Source organism: Maniola hyperantus, chromosome 4 (genome assembly GCF_902806685.2).
Source record: "Maniola hyperantus chromosome 4, iAphHyp1.2, whole genome shotgun sequence".
Taxonomy (NCBI): Eukaryota; Metazoa; Arthropoda; class Insecta; order Lepidoptera; family Nymphalidae; genus Maniola; species Maniola hyperantus.
The window spans coordinates 527,549-553,773 of record NC_048539.1 but is presented as its reverse complement, the minus strand read 5'-3'; the positions used below and the strand labels follow the sequence as shown (position 1 = coordinate 553,773).

Here is a 26,225-nt window from a genome sequence, read left to right as displayed (position 1 = left end):
CAACACCTTCGCTACATATATAACAAGTTATAAACAATATTATCTACATCAAAATAAATCTGGAAAGCTTATAACTAGTTAACATTGCACTTGTCCTTAGGAGGAGAGTTATTCTACAGGGTTACAATTACAACGTAAGTGAACATAGTTCCTTAGACGACGATGTTATATAGAAGAGTCATATATACCACGAGATTCTATAAGGCACCTACACATACACGTTGCACGTTCACACTCCAGTCACGCACACAACTAAACTATAGAAATGCTTCATTTTGAGCTGGCGATATAGGGGTAGTTAGCTCCCTAGTCCCGCCCGATCCGCTTGTGGATTTGCTGATGCTTTATGAGATGCGCCTTCTGTCTGAAGGCCTTCGCGCACACGTCGCATCTGAATGGTTTCTCTCCCGTGTGCGTGCGAAGATGCACCTTTATATTAGACTTATTCAAGAACCCCCTATTACAGATCCCACACCGATGCACAGGCTTCTCTTTGCCGAGCAATCCACTCAATTCCGCTGATGTTGCTGATGCGAATGCTAAAGAGCTTCCATGAAGTCCGTTACTGGCTTGTTTTGCCTTCGTTCTACTTCGTTTACTCTTGTTCGAGGGAGTGATTGTTGTGGTGTGAGCGTGTGGATAGCCAAGCAATCTGTCTGGACTACATAACCCGTCTGGTTTTAAGCCAAGCGCATAATGTGACGCGTATCGCCCGTTGAGTAAACTACCCACACCGTCCGTTGTAGACACTGCATTACCAGGAGGGGAAGACGTTGAAATCACGTCCATACCGTAACTAGTCGAACTCGGAGCTTCCTGTTTAACTGGAGGACCATTCTGTAATCTATTCTGAAGCAACGGCATGTAACTCTGTGTCAGTAAAGACTGCAGCGTCGACCCGGCTTGCCCTAAATTTTTCTGAAGAAACTCCTGACTTTTTATGAACTCTTGGCTCGGTTTGCACGGGAAGTCTATGCTGGATTGATGACTGGATTGCGATGGAGGCGGTGAACCTGGTAGACCAAATTCGGATAAGTCCTGCGGCACAATTTTGTCTCCATGCTGACTGTAAGCACCAGCTATCCAAGCGTCGATATCCATCCAGCTATCTCTTGAGTCATTCTTTTCTGGGTCTTCAGGTTGCGAAGGGACAGTCGTATCAGCTATCGCTGAACCTATTATTGCAGCTATATCTTCTATGGAACTTATGTCGCATGGATACATGTCTTGTTTGTTGTTGTCGTCGAATAATTTAGAGGGTGGTGAGCATGATTTAGCGCAGGAGTCGGCCGGTACGGATGATTCTGGGAAGGGCTTGGTGTCAGAATCTAAAGGGAAGGGTTTGACGTCTTCCAAGTCTGGTGGTTCGGAATCGGCCGCGCACGTCGAGGAGGAGACGACGTCATGGTCGGTACCATAGCCACTCTGGGTTGGATAGTTGTTGTTCTCCTCTGGAAGACGTTGCGCGATCGCGTGGAAATGGTGGCCGGAGATGCCGTTGATGGAGAGGTGGCCCGTGTAGCCGGTGAAGGGGGGGAGCGGCTTGAGCTCGGCGAGCGGCGGGGGGGACAGCAGCGAGTCGAGCAGCTCGTGGCAGGGCGGGGAGGGCGCGTCCTTGGGGTCGAGCCAGCACGTGCCCAGCAGCAGCTCGTCCCCCGCGCACTTCATGCCGCGCCTCACCGCCACGCCGGACCCGAGAGAGACCCCGCCGCCACCATACTTGGACGCCGCCACCCTGCTGCGCTCTCTGCGGACAAAAGGGCTGATGTTAATTGATGCTTTTTTATTCCTTATAGGCGCACGCTTGACCAAGAGTAGTTTGAGCTGTGCGTTGATAGATCAGTCAGTCAGTCAGTCAGTCAGTCAGTCACTTTCCTTTATATAAAAGGAAAAGGTGTCTGACTGGACTTTAGATGAAATGTATGTACCTAAATACGTAGGTAGGTATAATTTAATATTTAAACTCGGTAAAAGGACAGACATTTTTTATAAAAAAATCCCTTGAAATTTTAAATAGGAAATAAAAGGAAAGCTTTTATATATTAAGATTCTATTCTAAAAAAAATATATTCTATTGTAATAAATATCGCAATAGAAGATACCGGTCTTATTTACCGAGTGCAAACAATAATAGAACCATTTATCATAACATTTTTTACTCGTCTGCAATTCGGTAACTTTACGATTTGTGATTTTTTTCTTCAATTTTATTTCAAGCGTTCAAGTAGTCTGTCTAGATCCAAATTGTCATCGAATACAAAAAAAGAACGTTATGTCTAGGTGTTGTAATTTAATGTAGGTTAGTCGAATACGAAATCAAGATATTGGTGTACAATAAACGTTTCCATTTTGCGCGCGCGCCGCTTCGCTTCACTAGCTATTGGTGCTGCCGCTTGCTCGATACTAAAGCCTGAGTCACACGAAACGCGTCACTTCAGCGTGCACAACGTGGTGTCTATATTCTATACCGCATTCATTGAGACGAACTAACATAGGGTGTTCTCTCTTGCACAATTGTATAGGAGCGAAAAGGACTCACTATGATTGTAATTGGTCAGTAACAAAAGTTAGGGGCATCAAAAGACACGATGTCCGCAATGCACGAGAGACAGTTATTTGTTTTTATTTTAATTCTAGGCTTCCAAGGATACTATCTATGTTTTTATTATCTTCATCTAGTTTTGATGATATGACATATTATGTACTTGTTTTTTTGTTATTTTTTCCTCTGTATCCTAACTATGAAATAATTTTAACTCGCTCTCACAAATCATTATTTTTTTCGAGAAAATCTGTAATTGACCATATTTCTGTAATTGGCATCTACGAAACTTATTGTCATATTTCGCTGTTGATTTTCCTATCATAAATAAAATTAAATTAAGACTGATATTGGAGCAATGACATGTAAATTTTTTTGCTATAAAAACTTTGACTTAGTTTGACTTACGTAGTAAGAAAAAAAGTTCTCTGTGCTACTGGCTACGTAGCACAAGTTAATTTTTTACCGTGGGTACAAAGAATAAAATGTATTCATATAACTGGTTTAGTAGTAAGACGAAATATTCTTTCCACAAAACTGGTTACGTAGCAATAGTTTCGTAGGCGGCCGAAGGAGAGTTCCAAACGCCACGCTTCGTGTTTGTTTCAGCCTTCAGCCTCGCTATTTTTATTTCATATTGGCATACAAGGAGACCGCTTTACGTTATTTCCTTACAAAATAGAACAACTTTACAATTCATATTTTGTCACAAATACTAATTTAACACCCGCTGGGGAACTGAAAGGCCATGCGGTTGCTAAATTTTTTTCAAAAGAGTACCTAAAATAATCGAAAAACTTATTTATCTAAGCGGTATTAGACATTTTTTTTTAAATTACCGGTGAGTTTTTTACATGTAGTAGTTCAATAATTTTTAACATAAATCAATTTTTAGGGTTGCGTACTCACTAGGTGGACGGACGACATCAGACGAGTCGCAGGGAGCCGCTGGATTCAGCGGCGCAAAACCGTGGCGTGTGGAAGTCCCTACAAGAGACCTATGTCCAGCAGTGGAGGTCTATTGGTTGATGATGATGATGATGACTAATTTAACACCCGCTGGGGAACTGAAAGGCCATGCGGTTGCAATTTTTTTTCAAAAGAATCATCATCATCATGATCAACCCATCGCCGGCTCACTACTAAGCACGGGTCTCCTCTCAGAGAAGGGTTTTGGCCATAGTCTACCACACTGGCCATGTGCGGATTGGTAGACTTCACACACCGTTGAGAACATTATGGAGAACTAATATTCTTTAAAAAAAAAAAAAAAAAAACTCTCAGGCATGCAGGTTTCCTCACGACTTTTCCTTCACCGTTAAATCAAGTGATATTTTAATTACTTAATAACTCCGAAAAATTATAGGTTCGTGCCCAGGCGCGAACCCCCGACCTCAAATTAGGAGTCGGACGTCCTAACCACTAGGCCATCACACCCTGTATAGTTAATCCATAAGCCATTTCATAGTTAGTAGGTGGTTGCAAAGAACACGGTCAGCCAAGTCGAATAACTCGGTTAATTGTTCGCGAACATTCTAAAGCTGCCTTCACACGGACGAGGACGCTCGGACTAAACGCACTTGTGTGGATTAACTTTTAAGTTTCCTTTTTTTATAATTTATAGACTAGCTCTTGGCTGCAATAAGACCTGTAGAGCGATTGCGTGAAACCTGCATCAATCATTATTACAATCTCAATTGTTGTGATTGGCTGAATTTGTGGTATCCTTGTCGCAACAATACTTTGTAGCCAATAGTGAGCGAGCGTCAACCGATCAGAGGTGATTGCGATCGTGACAGTGTAGCTGTCATTCTCCCGCAATCGCGCAGCAGGTGGCAAGTGATCATGCTGTCTAAGATAGAGCGTGCTTGCCTAGAAGATGTCTATTCACTCTTGGGAAAACTGATGCTGGAAGGCTGTTCTAAATGGCTGGAAGGATATTCCGTGGGAACTCTTTAATTTTCCGAGATTAAAAGTAGCTTTTATCAGCTCTCCAGGACACTGTATATGTTGTACAGTGCACTGTAACTGTATTCATGTTAAAAAATCAGATCAATTCGTTGCTCCGTTACGGCGTGATTGAAGAACAAACTAATAAACCAACATATCAACACACTTTCGCATTTATAATATGGGTAGTGACTAGTGGACTCGTAAAATATTGCAGCCCGAGCTAACTATAATCGGACGACGTCGTCCGAGTGCACTTGGGTTTGCCCGTAGCGTCCGAGTACCTATATTCTATCCATGGGTAGTATCCATAGTTACGTTACGTTATCCCATAAAAATGACAGAGCCAAATATCTCAGCGTGCGTGAACCAACCAATCACAAACATGTTTTCAAAAAAATTCGAAATCAATTCGAAACATAGTTTCGTTTCTGATGGGTAGGTTACTCGAAATGGTTAACGCCCACCGAATTTTTCGTCTGTGTCATTTGCATGGGACTACGTAACAGAGAGAGCCCTACACTAAAATAAAAATGGCGAGCAACCGAGCAGGCGGGTCACCTGATATTAAGTGATTACCGCTGCCCATGATCATTGGCAGCACCAGAGGAACCACCAATAGGTTTGCCGTCCTTTCAGGAATTTGTTGGTCCGCCCCTTGAATAACCCCATTTTTAACCGACTTCAAAAAAAGGAGGTCCCATTTCAATTTGGTAAAGATCTGATGAACATCTTCGAAGATAGATACTGGAACTCCTCAACGGATAAGAGTAAATTGCTCGCGATCAGTGTAATAGCTTAGTAAACAGTAGACTTTTAACCAGTCATAGCATAATTCCATGGGGCCACTAAAAATTGTGAAATAATTTTTTTTACAAAAAAAATAAAAACCGACTTCGTTACACAAACACTAAAAATTTAAAAATAATTTAATTTATTACCGAATATATTATTATGTATACAAGAGTTAATATAGTTCCATAATAATATTTTTTGGGGTCGGTGCCAATGAGGTGCCATGGTGGAGTCCCATAAAAATATGAAGTCTAGACGATTCGCGCAGCTAAAGCTAATTGGCACCAGCACCAAAAAGTATTATCATGGAACTATATTAACTCTTGTATACATAATATATTCGGTAATAAATTAAATTATTTTTAAATTTTTAGTGTTTGTGTAACGAAGTCGGTTTTTATTTTTTTTGTAATTTAATCTAATGGGAACACCGCCGAAGCACAATTTGCATGTGCGTGGAAAAAAGGATCTGGCACAACGGGTGGTCGAAGTGCTCCAGACATACAGTTCGTGTCCCCAGGCTAGGAAAAAGAACCTAACAATTATAAATACATGAATTTTTAAATTATAAAAAACGTCCGTCCAGGTGGTGAGGGTGGAATTGTTTGCGGTGGGGTGCGGTGAGGTTATTTCCGCGGATAAAGTATATCTGAGCGTAGGTACTCAGTCGTAGCATCCTCGTACCGTGTGAATGCAGCTTAAGCTACGAGCCAAGTAAGTGGACCGCCGCGCGCAGAGCGGCGTCGTATCTGAACGCTCATCTCCAACTTCCTACTTAATGAGATCATTAACCATGCTAATATTAAATTTAATTACCCCTAGCAGATCTAGATATTATTACTATTAAAATAGGTATGCACTACTTTTTATAGAAAACTCATCTTATAAAATGAAGCTAAGTTAGTTGTGGGCTCTTCTCAGAACTGGGCGCATTTGGAACCCACGTAGCTTTTTCTCATAGCTTTTGTAAAATCAGAACGGATTTTATGATTTTCAATTGGTATTTGAGTCTCTTGGAAAAGGTTATTTCATTTACTAGCTTATGCTCGCGACTTCATCCGCGTGGACTATACAAATTTCAAACCCCAATTTCACCCCCTTAGGGGTTGAATTTTCAAAAATACTTTCTTAGCGGATGCTTGTGTCATAATAGCTATCTGCATGTCAAATTTCAGCCCGATCCGTCCAGTAGTTTGAGCTGTGCGTTGATAGGTCAGTCAGTCAGTCAGTCACCTTTTCCTTTTATATATTTTAGATTTTAACGACGCAAGGTTATTACTACGTAGGTATTTTAGAGTTTGTCTGGTTGTTTACACATTGTATTTATAATAACAAGTATGAACAAATAATTTCAATTTACCAAAATGGTTATACTTGTAAATGGAATTTCGTACCTTTCTTTGTGGAAGTTAGTAGTTAATAGCTCAAGCCATGATTGTATTATACTGTACATATTAGAGAGAGAGCCAGCGCGTGCCAGACCTTCGTTAGTTTATATAAACTGAAAGTTTCTCTGCGTATTGTCCCCAACACATGGAGGAACGATAAGTGACTATGAAGTTTGGATCACGGTGGCTTTGGGAGGTAACAGGTAACAAAGAATAAAGTTTTTTTAAATATTTCTATATTTTCTCTGCCAGACACCCTTAAAGTTTTAAAGTTTAAGGATGTCTGGCAGGAAGTTGCCACGAGTCTAAGTGTCTGGCAATGGATGATGTGATTTCCAATAGGAACTATTCCAAAGAAAGTATAAAAAATTACACTTTGACGTCAATCTATATCTTCTTCTTCTAAATATATAAAAGGAAAAGGTGACTGACTGACTGAATGACTGACTGACTGACTGACTGACTGACTGATCTATCAACGCACAGCTCAAACTACTGGACGCATCGGGCTGAAATTTGGCATGCAGATAGTTATTATGATGTAGGCATCCGCTAAGAAAGGATTTTTAAAAATTCAACCCCTTAGAGGGTGAAACAGGGGTTTGAAATTTAAGTAGTCCACGCGGACGAAGTCGCGAGCAAAAGCTAGTATTATATAAAAGGAAAAGGTGACTGACTGACTGACTGACTGACTGACTGACTGATCTATCAACGCACAGCTCAAACTACTGGACGGATCGCGTTGCAATTTGGCATGCAGATAGCTATTATGACGTAGGCATCCGCTAAGAAAGGATTTTTTAAAATGCAACCCCTTAAGGGGTAAAATAGGGGTTTAAAATTTGTGTAGTCCACGCGGACGAAGTCGCGGGCATAAGCTAGTCTAAATATATAAAACGAAAAGGTGACTCACTGACTCACTGATCTATCAACGCACAGCTCAAACTATCGGGACGGATCGGGCTGAAATCTGGCATGCAGATAGCTTTTATGACGTAGACATCCGCTAAGAAAGAATACTTGAAAATTCAACCCCTAACGTGGTAAAATAGGGGTTCGAAATGTGTTTAGTCCACGCGGACGCGGTCGCGGCCATAAGATAGTTTTTTTATACTTTTGTTACCTGTTATCTCTCAAAGTCACCATGATCCAAACTTCATAGTCGCTCATCCCTGTGTTGCGGACAATACGCAGAGAAACTTTCAGCTTTTATAAAATAACGAAGGTCTGGCCCTCACTGGCCCTTAGTCCGTATCACTGCAAGTGCCAGCACGCACTCAGTTGCCAAACTGCAGTTCGAGCACGCAATAACTTGCAATTGCGGAGTAAAAAATCAACTCGATTATAATAAAGATTTGTCTCGCTGGTACATGGCCTTGAGGCGTTTTTCGCAAAGTCGATTGCGCGGGTCAACGGCCCGTAGCAGTGGCGAAATTGTTAGAAGCAAAACCGGCTAAGCTCGAATCGGACGCAAACGAAGTGTTCCGTACCATCGAACAAGATAAACAATAGATAAATTTCTACAGAACCGTACCCCATTTTATTATATAAAACTCGTTTACACGTATGCTTTATGCTGCATTTTGTTACTGTTTCTTCACTGATAACTAAACATAGGATTTAACACCTCTAGAACTTGCGGTTTTTCATTAAATCTAAGTTTAAGTCACAGTGATTCTAGGTTACATGCAATTTACCTATAATATTGTGAAACTAATAAAAACATCCGCAAGTTTAATCACAATTTTTAATTTTTAAGTGGTTATTTAATACTAGGATAATTATTATTAATTTATATTGTGTGTAAATTGGTGGGTCGGGATGTGTCATTCTCCTTTGTGATGTTTCAGACTGTTCCCTTAACTTGTGCTATAAGACATTGCTACCTGCCAAATCCTTGCCTGTAGGGTGTCAACGGGATCCTATTACTAAGCCTCCACTGTCCGTCTGTCTGTCAGCGCGCTGTATCTCGTGAACTGTAATGTGTATTTCTATTACCGCTATAACAACAACTAATACAAATTTCAAAAAAGCTGCCGTGAAAATTAAAAACTTTTAATTCATGTAGGTTATTAATTGTACGGACAGAATTGTATTTCTTGTACGATGGTACAGAACCCTTATATTGAATAGCTTATATTGTACTAGCTGACCCGCCCTGGCTTTACTCGGGTGGAATTTAGAAAATCGGCGTGGGGGTAGAATTTTCAAAAATCCTGAAATAAGTACCTACGTATTTTTTTCTTTTGCAACCAAAAACCCAATTATCAATTTTCATAGAAATAACTTGAAAAATGATAGACTTTCATACAAACTTCCATCCCCATTTACCCCCCTTAGGGTGGAATTTCGAAAAATCCTTGCTTAGTGGATACTTACTCTTTACAAAGAACACACCTTCCAAATTTCATGTCTCTAGGATCGGTGGTTTGAGCTGTGCGTTGATATATAAGTCAGTCTGTCAGTCAGTCAGGACTTCGAATTTTATATGTAGAGACAGATTATTTTGAGGTACGGAATCCTAAAAAGTACAAAATCGATTGCGTGCCAAACGTGCTTTTAATCAACAACACAATGTCTTGTGACAATAATAAATAATTGATAAACATTGGTTTGTTTGTTAAAAATAGGTGACCATTTGCTACACTTTTAGAAGTTTTGGGAGCAAAACAAAACCCTACAGAATAATAAGTGCTTTGTTATATTAGATATTATGTAGTCAGTTACCAATCGTCTAAATATTTTTGGAAAAGGTGACTGACTGACTGACTGACTGATTAACCAACGCACGGCTCAAACTACTGGATGGATCGTGCTGAAATTTGGCATGCAGTACCCGTAGTACAAGATTTTACGTCTCACCAAACCAAACCAAATTCGAGAGTCGAAATACTTCCGCGTTACAGTAAAATGGACCTAAACGGCCTTGAATTGAAGTCAAATATTCAATGCCGCTGATTTTAATTTCGCAATGTTTCCGCTTGGAGCGCTGGCTGTAGAAGTGTAGACAAACTTGAGCTTTAAAACAAGGCATTTAACATCCAGTTTACTGTGACGCGGAAGTATTTCGACTCTCGAATTTGGTTTGGTTTGGTGATACGTAAAATCTTGTACTACGGGTACAGATAGCTATTATGACGTAGGCATCCGCTAAGATAGGATTTTTGAAAATTCAACCCCTAACGGCGATCACGCACTGCACTTTCATCGTCCGAGTTCTATCCGTCATCCGTGAGAATACCAGCAATTATCTACGACATGTTATGTCAAAAGCTCCCATACAAAACGAAAAGGTACGTATTTTCACAGACTCCGATCGGATGAGTGCTTACGCTCTCACCTGCCGTAAGGGGGTGAAATAGGGGGTTGAAATTCGTGTAGTCCACGCGGAAGAAGTCCCGAGCATAAGCTAGTTATAATAGTCGATGTATTTTAAACGGAGTCGTCAAGTTATCTGTCTGTTTCGCTCGCACTTACCTACGACCTGTAAGTGCGAGCGAAACAGCCAGATAACTCGACGACTCAGTTTAAAATGCGTCGACTATAGTAAATCATAAAAATGCCCAAAGTACGTGTTTTCCTTAACCAAATCAGCGGATGGTCGTCAATCGAAGTACCGAATTGATGAGAAAGTCGGGGAGGCTGTGACATTATCTGCTCCGATGAGTCGCGGCGCAGTGAAAGTGCGCTCCAGTGATAACGCCTGTATCACGCGGCACTGATAACAGCACAGCTTAGCACAGCTGAAGAGCACATGAGCTAGTGTGGACGCTTGTTTAATTTGCGACGCGCTCGCTTCTATGTAAGTTTTGTACAGTTGTGAGGTACGGGACCCTTAAAAGGGTCCCTTACCTCAAAAGGAAAAACGGTATCCTTATATAGGATCACTTTGATGTTTGTCTATCTGTCTGTCTGTCGGTCTGTCAAGAAACCTACAGGGTACTTCCCGTTTACCTAGAATCACAAAATTTGGCAGGTAAGTAGGTCTTATAGCAGACATTCAGGGAAAAATCTGAAAACCGTGAATTTGTGGTTACATCACACAAAAAAAATTAAATTGTGGTTATGAACTAACAATTAGTATTTTCAATTTTTGAAGTAAGATATCTATATCAAGTGGGGTATCATATGAAATGTCTTCACCTGTGCATTCTAAAACAGATTTTTATTTATTTTTATGTATGATAGTTTTTGAATTATCGTGGAAAATGTCGATAAAATACGACTGTAGTACGGAACGGAACGGATAAGTATGAGAGCCCGGGTTTGATTCCCAGCGGCAGCAATATGGGACTTTATCTATGCTAAAAATTAATAATCAATCACATGAGTAACAAACATTAGTTGTGGTCACAGAATATAACGGAGCGTCCAACATCAATGGCATCAAGGCCTTTCTCAAACATAGTTGCAATGTCAAGCTTTGAGCGCGTTGAAGTCTTTTCTTCTTATTGATCAGACGCTACTGCCCACGAGTGGCCCACGACGACTAAGCAAGATCTTTTGCTAAGCATTTTTAAACCAATCGCAATTTCAATAATTATGTACCTGCCATTTTGTAAAGTTATTCTTTGTAAAATTTTAAAAAGGGCTTAAATATAATTGATCGATAATTACTGAATAATTAATCCATTCTAATATTATAAATGCGAAAGTGTATCTGTCTGTCTGTCTATTAGCTTTTCACGGCCCAACAGTTCAACTGATTTTGATGAAATTTGTTACTGTTGTTTGTTACATCTGCATCCCGGGGAAGGATATAGGCTAGTTTTTATCCCGAAAAATTAAAGAGTTCCCGCGGGATTATTAAAAAACGCGGACGAAGTCGCGGGCATCTAGTTATTGATATTTTAAATATATTTTATACTTGCTAGTGCTTTCATTCTGAGCCTATTTTACTGGATAGTATTGAAAATCTATGAAAAGTTAGACCCCCCACTAGGTATACAGACGACTTCAAACGAGGCGCAGGCTGCCGCTAGATGTAGCCGGCACGGCGCAAGACCTTGGCGTGTGGAACAAGAGACCTATGTCCAGCATGTCCAGCAGTGGACGTCTATCGATTGATTACGACAACAACGTATTAGATTACGGATAAAATAGAGTGTAGAACGTTAAATAGAAATAGATAAAAAACAATTTCACACGTGTAAAGATCTACGTTTATTCTTCACATCTCCCTAGCCTTGAGGTAGGTTGAAGTTAAATCAAGCCATCCGCCATTATAGTGATTCAGCACCGTGAAAATCGAAAACTTTCCTATTCACGACCAACAGTCGACCCTATCTCTGTAGGTCAAGGTTGAAATTCCGATGCGGACCGCACGGTGCTTACGACGCGCCGTCTTCGGGTATCGCTTTACGCCACTGACACACTTCCTTGTAGAATACCGTTAGGCGGCCCTGTTTCCATCTCATTCACTCTCGTTTGTGACACGCTCGTTTTGTTTTTCGTCTCGCTCTTTAGGCGACAAATTTTCGATGCGGGCGCAGTGTGGGTTGGCCCAAAAATTAAATTCGTGATACGAGTAGGACTTTTTTGAATCCGCCTTGGTTGTTGGCATATTGGTCATTGGGTCACGTTGGCGTGCGTTGGACCACACGTGAATATTTTAACGCTAACGAATGGAACTAGAGTGAAAATCGTGTTCAAATTGAGGTAATTTCCTTTTCAGTTACTTTTTATTGCGATGAATGATGATAAAAAATGTTAGTATTTATACCTATTTTTTTAATAATTATGTCCAAAATTATTTTCAAATCTAACTGAATATGTAAATAATCTATTAATGATGTTCTCGGTTAACCTACTTTATTCAATATGCACGTTTTGCTACCAACATGCTATAGGAAGTATAAAAACCGGCCAAGTGCGAGTCAGGCTCGCGCAACGAGGGTTCCGTACTTCAGTCGTATTTTTGCGACATTTTGCACGATAATTAAGAAACTATGATGCGTAAAAATAAAAATATAATATTAGTCCTGATTAGGTAAGTATCAATTATTTCTAAAATTCATCATTTTGTAGCACAGTAGGCTTCTACATGGTAGAAAATAATGCACATCGACCTTTAGAATGAGATTTCGGCTTGGTAGAGCGTTGTCTCTGTCACTCATACCTATGTGACGTTTTGTCGGTCTCTACGACAGAGACAATGCAATGCACATGCATGCCAAATTTCAGCCCGATTTGTCCAGTAGTTTTGAGCTGTGCGTTGATAGATCAGTTAGTCAGTCAGTCACCTTTTCGTTTTATATATTTAGATTCTGAGACGAGACCCGTGCTCAGTACTCAGTAGTGAGCTGGCGATGATTTGATGGCGATGCAATACCTGAATGAAAATCTGCAACATCCCCACATTGATCCAATTCTTAAACTTAATCCGACAAAGTTACATCAAAATCTGACTTATCTCACATCACTCCTACAAAGTTACATCAAAATCTGACTTATCTCACATCACTCCTACAAAGTTACATCAAAATCTGACTTATCTCACATCACTCCTACAAAGTTACATCAAAATCTGACTTATCTTACATCACTCCTACAAAGTTACATCAAAATCTGACTTATCTTACATCACTCCTACAAAGTTACATCAAAATCTGACTTATCTTACATCACTCCTACAAAGTTACATCAAAATCTGACTTATCTTACATCACTCCTACAAAGTTACATCAAAATCTGACTTATCTTACATCACTCCTACAAAGTTACATCAAAATCTGACTTATCTCACATCACTACTACAAAGTTACATCAAAATCTGACTTATCTCACATCACTCCTACAAAGTTACATCAAAATCTGACTTATCTCACATCACTCCTACAATGTTACATTATAATCCGACTTAACTCACATCCCACTTACAGATTGACATCAAAATCTAGGTCGGGTCTCACAGCACTGTATAAAGACGACACATCCACACTATTACTTGTCACAAAATGGGAGAAAACTCTTTTCTGTGCAATTTGCGTTGTCCCAAAACTCAAAATGAATCCCAAAAACAATATAACAGTAGGTCATTTAGCTAATAAACCTATTCTCAACATACTTCAAACTCTATATAAATATAAATAGGGTTCAAAATGCATAAAAGGCGCGGCTTAGTGGTATATGGCGGTATCTCTGATCCTAATAGCCTAATATAAACAGGCGATTCTTTGCGTATACCGTTATGGGTCTAAAATATTTGAATATTATGACAACCTTATTTCACTGTTTAGGTAGATAGGTATTTAATTTTTGTACGGTATTCTTGCCGACACAATAATCCATATTCTTATTATCTATGTTCTAGGTACCTACTGAATATATAACTCAATAGCTCAACCGGTATAGGAGTGGACTGAAAACCGAAAGGTCGACGGTTCAAACCCCGCCCGTTGCACTATTATTGTCGCACCTAATTGTAGCACAAGCTTGACGCTTAGTTGGAGAGGAAAGGGGAATATTAGTCATTTAATATGGCTAATATTCTTAAAAAAAAAAAAAAAAAACTACCTATATTATAATCATATTATTTATGTTATGTACCTACCTACTAAGTACCTATATCACTAGCCATAGTTATTATTAATGCGAAACTAAAGTTTGTTTCAATACGTTTTTTTTATTATTCAGAATCAAGTTAGCCCGTTAGCCCTTGACTGCAATCTCACCTGGTGGTAAGTGACGATGCAGTCTAAGATCGAAGCGGACTAACCTGGAAGGGTTATGGCAGTTTTTTTAATATGCCCATGCCCCTTTGGTTTCTACCAATGACTTATATGTATACATATAAGTCATTGGTTTCTACACGGCATCGTACCGGAACGCCAAATCGCTCGGCGGCACGGCTTTGTCGGTAGTGTGGTAACTAGCCACGGCCGAAGCCTTCCACCAGACAAACCGTGCTATTCCATATTAATATTATAAATGCGAAAGTGGGTGTGTCTCTCTGATTGTCTGTCTGTCTGTCTGCTAGCCTTTCACGGGCTATCTTTAAAGTTTTTTAGCTAGGTATAGTTTACAAATTAAATGCTTTCAAAAGTCGTAACATTTTTGCAAAGTATGAGACTAAAAGAGACCTAGAATATCTGTTGCACTTGGAAGTCGTCAAAAATTTGTTCTAATAGAATGTCAGAATAGAATAGAATAGAATGTTTTTATAGAATAGAATGTTTTTTTATTCATGTAAACTTTTTAAAAGTGCTTATGAATAGTCAGGTAGTTTTAATTTACCACTGGTTCGGAATGCCGTTCCTACCGAGAAGAACCAGCAAGAAACTCGGCGGTTGCTCTTTTTAATTTTTCAATTTACAATGTTATTATACCGTACTATACAAGCCATTGCAGCCCCGTGCATTGCTGGAGCGAGTCAAATCCAAGCTTTTTTATCGTTTACATAGTCATAGTCAGAGCAAAAATATGCAACAAAGTCGCTTACGCACGATCACGTAAAAACTCCCAAAAACCGTTGCGTCCATAACGGTACCGTGGCTGTGTTTGTTTTGGACAATTAGGATCACAGGAGCCGAGAGCCTTTGTTCAGCGGATATCTCTGCTCTATGCATAAAAAAAAAGATTCCGACGAATTGAGAACCTCCTCCTTTTTTGAAGTCAGTTAAAATATGCCGTAGATAAAAGGTTTGGTAGGTAGCATTTATGAGTGCCGACAGTTTCAAAAACCGGCCAAGTGCGAGTAAGACTCGCGCACCGAGGGTTCCGTACTCGGGTATTTTTTTCGACATTTTGCACGTCATCATCATCGCGTGCCTTCTTCAAAACGAAGTTTGGAGGTCATCATGCGAAAAGCTTCTCTATTTAAAGCCGCCTCTTTCAACTTTGGGTAACTAAGCCCTGTCCACCCCCTTATATCGTCCAACCATTTGCGTCTTTGGCGACCTGGAGCCCTTTTGCCCTCAATCCTTCCTTCCAAAACTAATCTCGGAAATGAGAATTGGGCTCCTCTTTGTAAATGCCCAAAGAAAGCGATCTTCCTTCGCATGATAGTGGACATGAGTTCTCTGTCTTTGTGGACCATTTCCAGTACCTTAGTGTTAGGTGTAAAGCTGTTCCAGGTTATCTTTAGCATTTTTCTGTAGATCCACATCTCAAAAGCTTGCAGGCGGTTATTTGCTTCCTTTTTGAGAACCCAAGTTTCACAACCATACAAGAGGGTGGACCAGACATAGCACTTGACAAGGCGGCATCTCAGCTCGAGTTGTAATTTGGTGCTGCAGAGGGTCTTGGACATCTTGTGAAACATAATTTTAGCTTGGCTAATACGGCATTTTATTTCTTGTAGGTGGTCAAGATCCGATGTGAAATACCTACCCAGGTACTTCATTTTCGGGACCACATCTATGCACTGATCTTTCAATTTCAGATGGAAGGGACTTTCAGGTTTCTTTGATACTACCATTGCTTTAGTTTTACCGACGTTGATGGATAAGCCTTTAGCTTCCCCCGCTTTCGCTACCTCAGTTAGTAGTTGTTGTAGCCCATTGGTAGAATTAGCAATCAATACTGTATTTTGCACGATAAATCAAAAACAGTTACGCATTAAAATAAATAAAAATCTGTTTTAGAATGTACAAGTAAAGCCCTTTCATATGATACCCCACTTGGTATAGCAATCTTACTTTGAAAGTCGAAAATAGCAATGTGTTCATGAACACAGTCATTTTAATTTTTTTCTTGTGATGTAACCACAAATTCACGGTTTTCAGATTTTTCCCCTAATGTCTGCTATAAGATCTACCTACCTGCCAAATTTTATGATTCTAGGTCAACGGGAAGTACGCTGTAGGTTTCTTGACGGACAGACAGACAACAAAGTGATCCTATAAGGGTTCCGTTTTTCATTTTGAGGTACGGAACCCTGAAAATGTGATCCGTAGACGCCCTTACACTGGAAACTTCCTTTACAAAGACGCTTATGGCTCATCTGATTACCTATCATAAATCCCTTCTAAAATTTTATCTAAACAATAACTTGTACGAATTTTTTTCTATGGATATTGTATCAAACTAACATTCCGCCTACAATAAATATTTTATGCAAATCGAGTCCTTTCAAGGCCGCCTCGGTAAAGGCTTGCATTTGCATTGCATATGCGTCCGCATTGTTATGCTGAGAGGATTCCCAATAATCAGTACCTACCCTTATTATAAATGCGAAAGTGTGTTGGTTTGTTGGTTTATCCTTCATTCACGTCGCAACGGTGCAATGGATTGATGTGATTTTTGCATGGGTATAGATAAAGACATGGAGAGTGACATAGGCTACTTTTTATCTCGGAAAATCAAAGAGTTCCCACGGGATTTTTAAAAAACCTAATTCCACGCGGACGAAGTCGCGGGAATCAGCTAGTATCATTAAAATAATACTTTACAGTTGTTTGGAAAGAAGTCAAGTCTGTAAAATAACTTTTTATAAAAGAACTAACGTATGTATTTTACCACATTAGGGGTTGAATTTTCAAAAATCCTTTTCAAATATACTAGTAACCCGCCCCGGCTTTGCACACGTGTTTAAAATAAAATATAGCCTTGTCACTCAGGACAAATGTAGCATTCTACTGGTGAAACAATGTGAAATTCTAGTCAACATTCTCATAATATAATAATATATAAGCATGCAAATGAATAATATTTAATATCTAGTAATGATAATTTTAATAATTTTAATCCTATTCTAATTGTACCTAAAATTGTATTTGCAATACCCTGACGTATTTAGCTTTTAGCTTTAAGCACCCACCATCAATTAATGTAAATGTACATGAAAGCAAATAAATAAATCTGAATCCGAATCTGAAAGAATTTTCAAAATCGCTTCAGTAGTTCCAGAGATTACTTCTTACAAACAAACTTACAAACTTTACCTCTTTATAACATTAGTATATAATATATAGAAGTATAGATAGATGATTTACCATAAAGACAAAATCTACTCACGCAGAACGAACAGCATGCTTTTTTTGGAGTTCCGCAGTAAAACAAGGAACCTTCATAGTTTCGTCTTTTCTGCCCGTCTGTCCGTTTGTCCATCTGTGTATGACAACCATTTTATAAATAAACTTTTAGAACTGTAACGGTGAAATGCATATTCATTAAAGTCGCCCATTTTTTAAATTTAGAGAAATTAATTCTTCATCGTCGATATTGTCAGGACGATTCTATGGGGAACGGACCATGGTGATTAGTTATCTTCAGTGGCGTGCACAGTGTTTGAAGCCAGGGTACGCATTAGTTAGGTCGGAACCAGTTTAATGAAAAATATGCATTGAGCTATTACAACTGGGGTAAGCAGTGCATTTATGACTCTAGGACTTGCACGCCACTGGTTATCTTGGTCTCCAACACTGAGTGATAGCTACTGAGCTTATTTGACATTTACTCTTAATCCATTGAAGGTTTTCTACGAAAAATGATTTCAATATCACTTAATGAAGCGGCAATGTAGAACCAACCATTGTCAAAATGAACTCGGTGTCTATTATTTAGTGTTAGACACTGAGCGAATCAGCCCGCTGCGCGCTGGCCCAACCAATTAAACCGTAAATAAAAAGATTTATAAAATACACTCAGATTTAACCTAACACTTAAATAAATAACTCCTAGTTATCTCCCAGCGAGATCGTGTCAATTATGATCAAACAACTAATAAATACCGCAAGTCATCCCACCATTCGACCAAAAAAGGTAACAAAGCTACCGAATGAGATAAAAAACTCCGAAATGCATTATACACAAAAACGTCCGGTCGTTGTCCTTTCTCGGGATAGCCCGGGAGGTAACGGGACGGGCTGTTGACCCCGGGACGACCTTGGGGCGAACCGGGAACGAGGTGCGTCGGTTTTTTGAACTTTATCTTATTTGTTATATCTTATTTAAAATGCAATTTTATGGATTTACTAGCTTATTTCTGCGACTTCGTCCGTGTGGACTACACAAATTTCAAATCCCTGTTTTACCCATTTTTCACACCCTCAGGGGTTGAATTTTCAAAAATCCTTTCTCAGCTTGCCCGATCATCCAGTAGTTTGAGTTGTCCGTTGATAGTTGATAGATAATAATAATATACTACAAAAATTATCACCACTATTTATCATGATATTTCCAAATGCAAACCGACTATCAAAAAGCGAAATTTTTTTTACCTACTTTGAATATAAACGTTTTGACTTGACTTATACTATAGATTACTTATACTCGTTCCCACAATCGACTTCTAGACTTTCTTGAAACGGAGCGCAGCAGTCGCAAGAAGGTATGTCCGAACAGGCAAAGGGTTTTTAGGATTCCGTACCTCAAACGGAACCCTTATAGGATCATTTTGTTGTCTGTCTGTCTGTCTGTCTGTCAAGAAACCTACAGGGTACTTCCCGTTGACCTAGAATCATGAAATTTGGCAAGTAGGTAGATCTTATAGCTGACATTTGGGGAAAAATCTGAAAACCGTGAATTTAGGGTTAGATCACACAAAAAAAAATTAAATTGTGGTCATGAACTAATAATTAGTATTTTCAACTTTCGAAGTGAGTGACTATATCAAGTGGGGTATCATATAAAAGGTCTTCATCTGTACATTCTAAAACATATTTTTATTTATTTTTATGCATCATAGTTTTTGAATTATCGCGCAAAATGTCGAAAAAATACGGCTGTAGTACGGAACCCTCATTGCGCGAGCCTGACTCGCACTTGACCGGTTTTTAATTTAAATTTATGTATAGCTGGCTAACTCTTGGCTGCAATTAGACCTGCTGACAAGTCATGATGCAGCCTAAGATAGAGCGCGTTTGCCTAGAAGGTGTCTATTCACTCTTGACACTCTTGAGTTCTTCTCTTGAGTTCTCTTAAGAAGATAGTTTCTGTATATACTTGTAAGTTATAATTTATTCGTACACAAACGTCCTTAAATTATAAAGTTAATATCAGACAATCTCACAAGAAATACGCACGACATGCAACATTTACAGTCAAAATAAACTATATACACAAATGTGAAAGAGCGCACGTATTTTATTTATACATCCATTCGGTATAAGTGCAGGCCACACCGCGAGCTAAGCTAAGCTTATTTCGTGGCTCGTTTAGCTAATTCACGACTTTTTTCATGCTACGGGTTATATCGCAAACTACAAGAAAGGTAAAAAAAGCTATAAGCTAAGCGACTAATTAAACTATAATATACTTAATATGAACTGGATATAACCCTGGAATTGAAAATGAATTGAATTGAAATGAGTTTATTTATTTCATGAAGGACAGCATGTGCCACACAAGACTCGGATCGGTTCGGAAAGCAAATTGTATTGAGAAAGATATTTTTTTAAGCAAAATGTTACAATAACTAAATAATCAATGCAAAAGCAATGTTACTTTTGCACTTCCTTGTTACTATAACACTTACACTATTACACAAAACTATTACACTTTCCGAAAAGAGTAATGTATTACCTATTTTGAATAAATCATTTGACTTTTGACTTTTGACTCTTTTCGATTGTCAGTTGTTGGATTTGTAAGATGTAGTTGGTGATAATTATTACTTATCACCACTATATCTTACAAATCCAACAAACTTAAAGTAACTTAAAGCTTAGTTCTGGGTCTTTAAACAGTTGGGTGTAAGCTAATTTACGTGAACTAAGCGAATTAAAGCTAGCTTAGCTTAGCTTAGCTCGCGGTGTGGCCTGTGCTTTGACATCCGATAATAATTACTTGCACATCGCTAAAGGGCAAACAGAACTTTCAGCTTTCCTTTAAAAGTCACTTATTGTTTCGTACCGATGCATTTGCATTGATAATGAATTTATTCCGATCGTAAATTGAATGAGTGTGACGCGCTAATTTGTACATTTACATAATGGTTTTTAATAAAAATAAAAATCTAAATATATAAATGGAAAAGGACACTGACTGACTGACTGACTGATCTATCAACGCACAGCTCAAACTACTGGATGGATCGGGCTGAAATTTGGCATGCAGATAGCTATTATGACGTAGGCATCCGCTTAGAAAGGATTTTTGAAAATTCAACCCCTAAGGGGGTGAAATAGGGGTTTGAAATTTGTGTAGTCCACGCGGATGAAGTCGCGAGCATAAGCTAGTAATACAATAAAACTTAAAGCTAGCCTGATCTAATTACTATACAAATCATGCCCGCTTGGAGTTGTGCCAAGAATACTAGCTGCATTTCCGCGCTGGCAGCCAGGCTGATTCGTTGCGCAAAAAATGAGTCAGCCCTTCTGTCATCAGATAATGGTTGAGTTATGTTATGATGTATTATAAGAATCTAATATTGTATTTTTATAACGCAATAGCTGATGCCCGCAACTTCATTCACGTGGATTTAGATTTTTATAAATCCCGTGGGAAATCTTTGATTTTCCAGGAATAAAAGTAGCCTAAGCCACTTTCCAGGTCTTTAACTATACCCGTGCAAAAAAATACGATGATCCTGTGCTCCGTTGCGTGTTTTGTTTGTACAAATCCACACTAATATGATAAATGCGTCTGTCTGTTTGTCTGTCTGCTAGCGTTTCACGGCCCATCCGTTCAACCGATTTTGATGAAATTTGGTATACAGATAGCTTGCATCCCGAGAAAGGACATAGGGTACATTTGATCCCGGTAAATTAAAGAGTTCCCACGGGATTTTTAGGGTTCCGTACCTCAAAAGGAAAAACGGAACCCTTATAGGATCATTTTGTTGTCTGTCTGTCCGCCTGTCCATCTGTCTGTCAAGAAACCTACAGGGTACTTCCCGTTGACCTAGAATCACGAAATTTGGCAGGGAGGTAGATCTTATAGCTGACATTTGGGGAAAAATCTGAAAACCGTAAATGTAGGGTTAGATCACACAAAAAAAATTAATTTCAATTTCAATTTTTATTTATTGCATTTCCATAACTCATTACACCATATTAAGCATGTATAAAGTATTATGGATACCCAGTTTGGTCATTTGTGGTCATGAACTAATAATTAGTATTTTCAACTTTTGAAGTGAAAAGTGAGTGATCAAGTGGGGTATCATATGAAAGGCCTTCACCTGTACATTCTAAAACAGATTTTTATTTAGTTTTATGCATCGTAGTTTTTGAATTGTCGTGCAAAATGTCGTAAAATTGCGCGAGCCTGACCCGCACTTGACCGGTTTTTAAAAACCTAAATCCACGCGGACGAAGTCGCGGGTGTCATCCAGTTCACTATAAATACATGTTGCAGCCTTTGCTTCTAATTTGATGGCTAATATCGTGTTTGTTGAACACAATAACAACAAATCATACGATTGAATTTTAAATAGGCACGTATAGTATAGGAATCTTTTTTTTTTTTTAAAAAAGAATATTAGCCATGTTAAATGACTAATATTCCCCTTTCCTCTCCAACTAAGCGTCAGGCTTGTGCTAGGAGTAGGTACGACAATAGTGCAACGGGCGGGATTTGAACCGTCGACCTGTCGGTTTTCAGTCCACTCCTATACCGGTTGAGCTATTGAGGCTCATTGGGAATCTATACATATTATTATGTGACGTCATAACATTTTGAATAGGTATGTATTTCACTTTCACTAGGCAAAATCGAACCGAACGCCATCACAATATTACATATACCTACATGACATTGGAAAAATAGCAGAACTTTTACTTGGCAAATAGAAAATTGTAGCTCACATCACCCTTATGTCAAGGTGATAAGGTGTAAATTTGAACGTAAGTATAGGTGAAGGTAATGTCATCTAATTGACAACTTTTCCATTTCGCACTAGGGCGCTAATACACTTTTTATTTGCTCGCTTTACGCATATTTTGAGAAAATACGGTTAGGTATAGTACGCAACAGGTCAAGATGGCAATCGGGGACGGAACACCCCGCACACCCGCACGGCCCCCCGCACTAAGCTGATGCGGGCGAGCGTGGGCGACGTGCGGGTGTGCGGGGAGTCTTCCCGCCTCATACCCCGATTGACCGAAAATTTTCTAGTTTGCAATTTTCTAGTTTTTTACATGGTTTATTCGAAACTTTCAAAATCTATAATATGTATAAAATTCAAAGTCCTGACTGACTGACATATATATCAACGCACAGCCTAAGCCGCTGGTCCTAGAGACATGAAATTTAGAGGGTCTATTCTTTGTAAAGAGTAGGTATCCACTAAGAAAGGATTTTTCGAAATTCCACCCCTAAGTGGGTTAAATGGGGGATGGAAGTTTGTATAAAAGTCCGTCATTTTTCAAGTTATTTGCACGAAAATTGGTGTTTGGGTTCTCGGTCACAAATGAAGAAATATGTGTTTCAGGATGTTTTTAAAATTCACCCATAAGGGTGGTAAAATAGCGGATGAAAGTTTGTATGGGAAAGTTTTAATTATTGATATTATTATTACCTTGAAATTAAGAAAGTATGTTTTTTATTGAGATGAGGTGTCAGCTAAGAAACTACTATGAGAAAATCCTCCCTAAAGGGATGAAATGGGGGTTGAAAGGTTACATGAAAGTCCTAGGTTTTTGAAGTTACAGACGTGAAAATCGAGATTTAGGTTATTAGTTTTAAATAATAAAACCTGCAGAAGTTATTCTGGAAAAACTCCCCGTTAAGGGTGGTAAAATAGGGGATGAAAGTTTGTATGGGAAAGTTTTATTATTGTTAATTAACTTGAAATTTGGAAAGTAGGTTCTTTATAAGACTTAGATTTCAGCTATGAAACTGTTTTCAGAAAATCCTTTCCTAAGAGGGTGGAATGGGGGTGGGAGATTATATGAAAGTTCTATGTTTTTAAAGTTACAGATGTGAAATCAACATATTTTAGGTCGTCAGCTTTAAATAATTTATTTATTTATTTTTTATTTTATTTATTAGGAACACACACAATACATTAATTTAACACAAACTACGACACTTATAGACAAACACAGGCTGATAAATGTATCTATAAAATGTGTACACAGCATTTGCAAAATATCTAGACAAATAAAAAGAACTTAACTAACTACTTAACTAAACAATTAATAATTAAGTTACTTAGGAGATGAACCCACCGTAAAATGATAAGAGCTTTTTTTTGAATGCAGTAGCTGAGTCATGAAATATGTCGATGCCAGGTATCTTTTTTGATATTTCGTTAAATTTTGCACAAATACGCAATAATAAAAAATTGTTTTGAAAAATCCCTCTTAAAAGTGGTAAAATAGGGGAATATTGTTACTGTTAACTTGAAGTTTGGAAGTTAGGTTCTATCTAGAGGTACGTCAGCTAAGATTTTTTGATGAAGAATCGAAACTTTGGGAAATTAAAATCAGAACTGTTGATTTAAAATCAAGGGTTTCATCGTGTTTAGACGCTATCTCGTACAACCACTTCAACCAGCGATCGATCTAAGGCAGTGGTCCAACCGCCGGCGAGAAAACGACTATCGGCGATTTTCTCTCTCAAGAAACGCACAATTAATGTACATTCCGTGTGAACGAAAGAGATGCATATATCAAAAGTTGCTCTGTTCACACTGCCGACGACGACTCGCTTTACTAGTTTTGTCGCTGAGCGACGAGCTTTCAAAAATAAACTCGCTCAGCGATATTCGTTCAGCGATGCTCGCTCGCTTGAACACGTGTAACGCGCACGGAGGTTTGCACAGGACTGAGCGACCGCGGGCGAATGGCGCGAGTAATCGCTCGTCGCACTTGCACATTCGCTTATAGCCCGGCGACAAAACTATCGAAACTACACACTCGCTTCCCGCTGATCGCCAACTCGTTTAAGTTTCTAGTTCTACTCGTTTCTCGTTCATCGTCGCGTCGGCGGTCGGACCACTGCCTAAAGACCCGATAGTTGCAATTTATCTTAGAATCAGCTCGGCTTGGTTGTTTATCTTTACATTTCAAGGGCGTTTTTTGTGTTGGATATTGAAATACAGTTGGGCAAAATACAGTTGGGCAAAATACAGTTGGGCAAAATAGGTCAGTGATACTACTTATTTATAGAGCCCTCTTAAATGATAACTTATCAAATTGTTTTGTTATTTTATCAAAGCTTCAAGGTGTTGTTTTAAACCGTTTCGGGCCGAAACTTTCGACCCATAATTCTACGATAGCAGACAATGTACATGCAGGCCCTTCTATCATTGGGATATTGCGGTATAGTTAAAAATAACATTATATAAATGAACTAACTATTTATCCCAATACCTATCACCATCAAAATAAAAGAGAAAAAACAAAAGAGTTCATTTATCAATCCGGATCAAAACGTGAATTGACGTGAACTTACGACCTTACAACTTACATGCTGACCCTTATGCCATAGTGAACTATATTGAGGGAACTGCCGGTTTGATCCTGAATCGAGGATATGTCAAGTATTAGGCTATGGTGACGTAAAACGTGAAATCATAGAAAAATAGACCTACTTTAAAGGTACCCGCGTCAAATGTTATAACATTTAAAAAAAAATATTAGCCATGCTGACTAATATTCCCCTTTCCCCTCCAATTAGCGTAAAGCTTTTGCTAGGAGTAGGTATGACAATAGTGCAACGGGTGGGGTTTGAAACGGTGACCTTTCAGTTTTCAGACATTAATTGACATCTGCCAATGAAGTCGAAGCCTCGACGTTACGTTAGAAATTCCCTCACTCAAGTTCACTCTGCTTATACCATTGAGCTATTGCAATGTAGTTAAAAGGCTATTAAATCTGGCAGTTAAAAATAACACGATATAATTGACCTACCTATTTATTCCGATAGCTATCGCCATCAAAATAGAAGAGAAAAAACAAACAAGCTCATCACAGATCGAGGTCAGCGAAGTAAGTTGTCGACTTTTTGTTGTGATGCTTAGCTGATTTGTTTCGACTCGGCCGAACTTGCTAATTGCCTATCAGTTAAAGTTAAATACAAAGGAAATGTGCCGCCAATTAATACTGTTCAATTCAGTGACTTAAATCTTTATAGGATATTTTTTTTAGGTTTCCGTAGCCAAATGGCAAAAAACGGAACCCTTATAGATTCGTCATGTCTGTCTGTCTGTCCGTCCGTATGTCACAGCCACTTTTTTTACATATATTAGATACAGTTTGACAGTTTTAAATTTAATTTAGAGCTGTCAAACCTAGTGATTTTAGCTACCAATGGCGAGTCTATTGTTTAAATTTGTAGCGTGCACTAAAATTTAAAGTCTCTAGATGTAAAATTCATGTTCCGTCCCCTTTTTAGCAATATTAAAAAGAAAAAGATTCAGATAGTCTAATTTTAGTTAAGAGAAAGACAAGAGTATCGCCACCATTGTCCCAAAACTTGATAATGCAAGCCTTCCGGTATTGTATGTAAAGTGGGCTGTCAAACTGTATAGTAGGTCAGCTATGTCTTGCCCAGCAGTCCGGCTAAGAGCCTCGCACTTTATGAGCTACATTACGCGCTAGAGACCGGGAGAGAGGCTGATAGTGAAGTACAGTCGGCTTAGCAATTGATAAATTTTCTAAATATATAAAAGGGAAAACTGACTGACTGACTGATCTATCAATGCATAGCCACTATACGGA

At 38.8% G+C, this 26,225-nt stretch overlaps 1 protein-coding gene across 1 annotated transcript; it reads right to left on the bottom strand.

The window, feature by feature from the left end:
* Nucleotides 1-306: 306 nt before the first annotated feature.
* Nucleotides 307-7,845, bottom strand: ich (zinc finger protein ichor). The gene is made up of 2 exons (XM_034968204.2): nucleotides 7,799-7,845; nucleotides 307-1,747 (listed from the first exon to the last, which is right to left on the bottom strand). The coding sequence occupies exons 1-2, from the start codon at nucleotides 7,843-7,845 to the stop codon at nucleotides 307-309; spliced, it is 1,488 nt and encodes a 495-aa protein (XP_034824095.2).
* Between the last annotated feature and the right edge of the window lie 18,380 nt (nucleotides 7,846-26,225).

Excerpts from the sequence above, each read along its gene's own strand:
- ich (XM_034968204.2), bottom strand. The coding sequence starts at position 7,845 with ATGAGCGACTATGAAGTTTGGATCATGGTGACTTTGAGAGATAACAG. Across the intron at positions 1,748-7,798 it reads GTGACTTTGAGAGATAACAG|AGAGCGCAGCAGGGTGGCGG; the intron begins GTAACAAAAGTA and ends TTTTGTCCGCAG.